This window comes from Branchiostoma belcheri, unplaced genomic scaffold (genome assembly GCF_001625305.1).
Source record: "Branchiostoma belcheri isolate BF01 breed outbred unplaced genomic scaffold, Haploidv18h27 scaffold63, whole genome shotgun sequence".
NCBI classification, from domain to species: Eukaryota; Metazoa; Chordata; class Leptocardii; order Amphioxiformes; family Branchiostomatidae; genus Branchiostoma; species Branchiostoma belcheri.
In genome coordinates this window covers 1,661,609-1,669,253 of record NW_017804276.1, presented here as the reverse complement: position 1 = coordinate 1,669,253, position 7,645 = coordinate 1,661,609, and the positions used below count along the sequence as shown (strand labels likewise).

General features: G+C 37.4%; 1 protein-coding gene across 1 annotated transcript in view; it reads left to right on the top strand.

Annotated features, from left to right (window-relative positions):
* The window catches only part of LOC109483215 (neuronal acetylcholine receptor subunit alpha-5-like), a 7,438-nt gene extending 4,065 nt beyond the window's left edge, over positions 1 to 3,373 (top strand). The window contains exons 7-10 of the mRNA XM_019786193.1: positions 623 to 952; positions 1,066 to 1,198; positions 2,726 to 3,023; positions 3,359 to 3,373. Coding sequence (XP_019641752.1) covers positions 623 to 952; positions 1,066 to 1,198; positions 2,726 to 3,023; positions 3,359 to 3,373 — 776 coding nt within the window. The remainder of the gene's footprint in view (positions 1 to 622; positions 953 to 1,065; positions 1,199 to 2,725; positions 3,024 to 3,358) is intronic.
* Positions 3,374 to 7,645: the final 4,272 nt, after the last annotated feature.

Genomic DNA, 7,645 nt, shown 5'->3' with positions numbered 1-7,645 from the left:
CTCGCGATCTGGACATGCTAGGATCATGGATTTTGTGCTCGAAAGAATATAACATGGATTTGAGTCCTCTAGCAGTTTTGGTACTGGTACAGGGCGATTTGTTTAAAAACATCTTCAAGGGAGGATAACTAAAGAACTGATTGACGTATCGTTGTCATTTTGATTCCTTCGGTAGCTTATGTGATGCTTCACAAAATTAGATATCAATTATGCAGGAGCTATGCTCAGGTAACATTGGAAGATATTGATTATGTAAATGAGGGCTTAATTTGAATAACTAAATTAGTTTGCATAATTAATAGAAATGCAGTAATTCTAGAGTGGTAACTGCTTGGAATTTAATTCTTGCCGTATTTGAAAGTTCAGCGTAAGTGAACATCGCTTAACATAGTTAAAATCAAGACCTCATTTGCATAATTTATTAAAGTAATTCTACGATAACCTTATTTCTTAAGATAAGACTGTCATTTGGTTGAGAATATGATCAACTTAGATAGTTTATGTAAATTAGGCTTGTTATTTATTTGCATAATCAATGATGTATGATTAGTCAGTTCCAACGGTTACCCTGATTTGGTTAAGGTATGATGTCGCGGAACGTACATTATACATATATATACAGGATGCCAAGGCCAAGAGAACGGGTCTGATGAGTGCGGCACCTTTTCTGCCGTGAAAAACGAAGGCGAATGGTACCGGAAGGACAAGATGTTTGCTAAAGACAACAGGGAAGCTTGCTTCGTTCTACACTTGTCGCGGGTCCCCCTGTTCCACATCGCCACTACTGTTGGACCCTGCGTCATCCTGGTCGCGATGATGATCATCACCTTCGTCATGCCCTTAGACAGGGGCGACCGGATCTCGTTCGGAGTGACCATTCTACTCTCCATGGTCGTGTCCCTCGTGTTCGTGACGGACGTTCTTCCTGTCAAGGGGGTATTGCCATTTTTTGGTGAGTAAAATTCAATGCTACATTACCGTATTGCTTTAAAAATCATTTGTTAAATGTGACTGTAACAAAAAGCTCCATTACAGAAACTGTTTACCATCTCTATAATGTTACAGCTACGGCAATCATCATCTGCATGGGCCTGATGGGATTATTCTTGTTCTTCACCCTGGTCATCATCGTCATTCATGACCGGGAGGGCAGCCTGTCTCCGGCGGCGAAGATAATTTTCCTGCGCTACATGTCAAAGTACCTACTATTCGTTTTTTTAAAAATGTTTTCAAGGCATCCAATATAATCCAATTAGGGTGGTAAAACAAAAATTAAGTTAATTTGTCTGATATTGACATTAAATGTCATTTCTTTGCATATTTTCGGCATTATTTATACTTAGAGGATTTGGAAGAACTAGATCCTGGCAACGATACGAAGCAAGCAATATTTTTCCTTCTCTGAGGTCTGACCTAATTTTATGAATGACGAAGACCCTCCGAAGACCCCCAAAGTAGTGCCTACGGACGAATAAAAAAATTCAGGCCCCCAAACATGCTGCTAAACCACAGGAATACAAAGCTGTTATTGTGAATTTGCGGTACTTTTACGACAAGCCGGCACATGCTGGCCTTTTGCGGAATTTATTAGTCGCTAATGTACTGTGTTGTTGTTTGTGAAGCGTCAGCAGCCTGGGTGCCGTTCTCCGTACTTACCACAGACTCCCTACTGTCACAAACTACCACGGACTCATGTACAGACGGTGGCACCCAGGCCATGATGTGATCTTTATTTTTAAAACAGGCGAAAGTCAATGGGCGCGCGGATGTCATCCCTAAAATTAGATTAGTGTGGCTTGACAAATATATTATATATGCTATGGAAAAGGGTTATTTCAACTTACTGCATTAAAAGAATGACCTGACCTTGGAAATTACAGTTTTACCGCACCGAATTCAAAATGGCAATGGATGTCGTCAATGATATCTGTGTATAAAGTGACAATATCTAAAAATTTACCTCACTTGCAACTTTGTAATGAGTTTCTAGATAGTTTAATGTTCTTTTCTTAGGCCACAGCAAGTAATTTTTATGGATGACATCAGCGCGCGCATTAATTTTCGCCTGATTTTGGAAAATAAAAAGAAATTTTGTTGCGTTCTGACAGTGGTCAACATGCCTAAAATGGGCAAAAATGTCTGTTGCCATGCCGGAAGGTGGATGGCAGATAACTATAAAGAGAGGAGACAAGAAAAGGCTCTGATTTAATGTTGTGTTTCTTACCTTAAAGCAGTGATGTGATGCTGGCTGTGTAAATGTGATGTTCCTACTGAACTAAAACCATTTGTACAATGATTTCAAATTCAAAAGACCCTTGTTTTTTTCGGCCCGCCTTGTTTTTTTTTTTTCGTCGCGCTCGCATTAGATTTGGAATCTGCGGAGGATGTCATCCATAAAATTTACTTGCTGTGGCCTTATTAATTTCTCTGATAAACATTTTTTTACAGCATCATGATTCATTTTTCCTCCATGTTGGCATTTTGATACATTTATCTAACTCTTCATATGATTATTTTCTTGAATACCAGGAAATTTTACCTGAAACTTACCAGGACTTCAATCAGATGACCTGTATCTTGTCTGTCTGAACCAAACATCTTTCATCATGTTATGTCGTTAATTTGAATATGTTATAACCAAACAAATATCAACTCCTGCACATAAAGATCTAGTAATAAAGGAATTATTATGAATAGCAGTGAGATGTACGTTTTTGTTCTTAAGGATGCTGCTGTTTGGTGATCTGACAGCAAATCAGGAAGCAAACGATGAAGAGCCTGGCGTGATCAACCACGCCGCCATAGAGCTGACCAACTGCGCCTATGAAGACGATAACGTGTCGGAGGCCGTCGACGAAACAGTTATGTATTTCGGTGATGGCAACGGGAGGGACGAGCAGCCATCGACCCCTACTGAGGATGGTTCCGGATCATCTGGACTTTCAGAGCTGATCACGGTGGTCAGGGAAGTTGGAGTTCTGACCAATGCCGTGGTCAGGGAAGTTGGAGAGCTGACCAAGGCCGTGAAAACGAAGAGAAAGTGTCTGACTACACGCTGCTGGCTAAGGTCCTGGACAGGCTGTGTCTTGTCATGTACATCATCAGTATCGCGGTAACTGTCCCTATGACCATGTATTTGGGCAGGTAAAGGTGTGGCATCAGCCTCGATCCATAGACCGTTTGTGACGTTATCTATCAATTTATGATAATTGTCTAAAAAGGTTTATCCGACTTGTTGAACACGCATATATAATATATAATATGCATTTGGAGCATTTTACACACAGTTATAAAACCTTATTTGAAAACTTTTAATTTAGCACTTGCTTTAATGGGAATTGACACAATTTGTATATAGTTCGACTACACCTAGGGAGAAGATCCTTAGATACCCAAAATGTAATTCCGTGGACAATATTAATATAATTCCAAGGTTATTAAATTAGATTAGGAGATAGCATTTCATCTATTAGAATAACTCCTACTCTTTTATATAGAGTAGGAGTTAGCAAACTAAGTTTTCTTATGTCACTACAGGAGATAGTATTTTATCCAGGTAGTATTGTATATAGCTCTTTGTCTGTCAATGGTTAAGTTGAGGATTAGGTATTGTTATCTGCATAATCAAGAACGTATGCGCAAAACATCTTAGAGCCTAATTCTTTATAACTTAAAATATTTGCTAAGCGTAAATTTCATCCATAAAATCAAGTCACTGTCGGCTTTCGTGATGATAGGAGGTGGATGATTGTAAACAAATCGTTGTGATGTTAACTTGTTATACTGAATTATGTGTATATTATACGTGTGTGAAAACATCAATTTGGTAGATTAATAAAGTTATATAAGTAACAGCATAAAGTAGAAAATCTTAAAAGTTTCCATGAAACCAAAACGTTCCTTTTACTGTCAGTTTCAGTAGAGCTTCTGGCATGTTGTTTACCATATTTTAGATTAATACATGCTTGAAACATTATTTTATTTTATTCACATTTATTTTTCGAGGATTGGGCAAAAAGTTATAAAACTTATCTTAGCGTCTCCTCACACATAAAAGGAAACAATAAAACGAAGTAATGATAATAAGAAGAAGAAATGACAAAGGTACATAATGAGCTGGTGTACAAATCAAAGTCAATCAACTAAATCAAACAAAACGTCCTGTCTGCAAAATAAAGTTGAAAACCACATCAAATATTTTACAGTTGTTGACAAACGACAATGAGGGGTTACCCCTGAGAATGGTTGAACATAAGGCGTTGTCGGTGACGTTGTTTGTGTCAAATGGCAGGATGTTAGTTAGAGATGATAACATGTCAATGCGTTCGTCAGTGTTGAAACATTGATCTGTATTCGTTATGGACAACATGCAAAACTTCAAAGCAAGCTTTATCATGACAATATACATTGTAGTATTCTTTGCTGACTCGTAATATTCAAATTGATTGTGTTTAAAGATGACTCAGACATGAAATTTTGAACGCATTATTTGTGTTCAAATTGCCATTTGGTGCAAGCAAAATTCAGTGCAAAATTCAAGTTTTGCCTTATGAGTAATTCGTCAATTCTATTATATCATAGAGAGGTTATGAAGCATCCAACAAACGTATGGGCATTTCTTATACATATTTGCAGATACTTCTGATCTATATCTGTGTACAGCCAGTATTTGTTTATGTTTGTACCTTGTTTGTCAATGTCTTTTGTTTGTTTAGCTCACCTTATTGTTTGTTTTTAAACCTGTGTACGTAATTCAGCGGTTTTGTACGCTGCCATGTACAAGGAGTGTTGCCAATAAACTATTATTATTATATACAGACTTCGGCTGTTAATTAATTGTTCTATTCATGTAACACTTCGTATGATATCAAATCTATATGCACCATGTTAAGGTTAAGAATTTCTGATATGTATGCACAAACTATTTCCCCACAAGTTAAATGTTGATTCTGGTAAGCTAAGGTTCTACAAAAAAAAAATGTAAAACAGCATATTCTATGGAAAAATACATGGATTTAATCGATTTTAACATTCGCTCTGCAATAAGTAGATTAAGAATTAGTGCACACCCTCTCAAAATTGAGAGAGGGCGATATTAGAAGCTCCAAGACTTAGTGTATGAACGAATTTGCAAACATTGTACGTTGAATACGGTGGAAGACGAAACGCATTTTATCTCAAATTGTACCCTCTATAGCAATGAACGAAATGAACTCTTTGACGTAGCCTCCAAATTCTACACAAACTTCCACTCATATATAATATATCATATACAAATGAAAAGAAAACTACTCTCCTCTTAGCATCAGAAAACCCACAAATTACAGAAAAAGTGGGATCCTTTGTCTTCCTCTGTCTTCAAAAAAGAAGTCAAACCCAGTAGTTTTTTTAAATAGTAGTTTCTTAATAGTTATCAGTAGTTCTATGTGTACTAATTATCTGTTTTTATACCAAATGTTTCTTCTGTTCATGCAATTAGCCCTCGGGCATGAATTTGCAATAAAACTTTCGAATTAATTGCACAGGATTTAAATCTAAACTCAGACAGGCTACTTTACCATTATACCAATAATAGTGCAGGTCGTTTTCCATCCAACCAAACTTGGCGTAGTGGACTTTATAATACCGTGTATAATAGGTAAACTGAACTTTATTTTCACATCCGTAACATGAAAATCTTTTCTCTGACACTTAGCTGCTGAAGTGATCAGCTAAAGTAACTTGTGGCTGCTTGAATGTTAAACAGGCTTGGGTTTTTGACGTTCTGCTCACAATCTGCTAGACTGCATAGAATGACAAGATGGCTTTCTGTAATTTCAGATTACTAGTAGCTAATTTCAGCAATTAATGTTTTCTATTTTGTTGACCTTTTTCTCGTTTTGTATTTTCTATTACATTAAACATTTATCTCTTTAAGATGTAATGATCATACTCTGCTATGTTATAAGTTTGCTACTTCACTTCTGAATTCTACAAGTTTTTCGACATGGCTGTCCCTCAACCGTGTAAGCCTGCATGACAGGAACCTTAGATCAAAACATAATGTAACACAGTTCAAATGTAGAACTGAGAGGTATCGCAAGACTACACTGCCTTTCCTGGCTGATCTACTTAATGAAACATGACACGTACAGGCGTTGCTCATCTACCATGATTACCTGCTAGATTGTTGTATTCATATGTTTTAACAAATTAACTGAATAGTTTTAATATGTGTTTATGTGCAGGCCTAACGTAAGGCATTTTAACTTGCATTGATTACAATCTTCGGATCACGAAGCCAAGCCAAGAGAAGAGAGAGATTGGGTATTAATGGTATAGACTACGTGTAAAAATTCTCTTGTTGTAATGCCATACTGTAATTCAGCTAAAGGGCTGCCACTGTATGGTTGATTTGAGTCGCCAATAAACCATTGATTTGAAAAGGACTGTTTTCAACTGTTCAGGGCAATATACGAGCATTTTGCAGTACTTTGTAGTTGATTCTGATTTTTTTTGCAAATCAGAAAAAATGGCCTTTGTTGGTACCGAACCAGAGCAGGCGTTTCATGGACAGCAGATTTATAGAATATTCCCATTAATTGATACACATAAAAAACTGTATTTAATGTGTCAAGAAGGACAAAGAGAGGGCGGCCTTGCCAGTGTAAACCCGCTGGAGCCTCCGACGGTGCGGTGTGAAGACCAGAACTACTAGCTGACTCCTGATGACGACCCCTGTAAAAGAGACATCAGCAAAAGAATAATCAGTGGTGGATTACACAGCATACATTTATGCAACATAACCTTTTCGACGAACGAACTTCAAGGTAATGAGTCGTGGCTATCGGATGTCCAGAACAAGAAATATTAACCTAAAATGCTTTTATTTGTGCAAAAAAATTAAATAAAATAAAACTATGCGGTCATTTCACCATCATTGCGATACAAACAAACAAACAAACACACACACACAGACACACACACACACACATACATCACACACACACACACACACACACACACACACACACACATACATTACACACACACACACACACGAACTCACAGACACACACGCACACATATACATACATTACACACACACACACACATACATTACACACACACACACACATATACACGCACACACACATATACATACATTACACACACACACACACACACACACACACACACACACACACACACACACATACATCACACATGTACACACACACACACGAACACACAAACACGCACGCACACATACACTTGCATGTATATGGCCGGCCTCCATCGGTCAATATTGACCACTATTGAGGCATTGAGGAACAAAAACACTCAACGTAGTCATTGTTAGGTAATAAACATTTTGTGGTATGCCAGGTGAAAGTGGAATTTGGACTGCTCTCAAAGCAAGGTATTCGTAAATATTTGCCTGCATCATATGATCCGCCGCGGCCCATTTCTTAATACACCCCCAAAACGGCGTACGTGACCAAGTGAATAAAGACCTTTGATATTGTTCAATTTTTGTTGTAATATCAAAAGCAAAACCACTGAAATTACTCTGAAATACTTTTTGAGCACGTAAAATAATAAACTTTTTTTGAAAGTATGACTTCCTAAAGAAAGTCATAAAGGGACTATTTGGTCAGGGCTC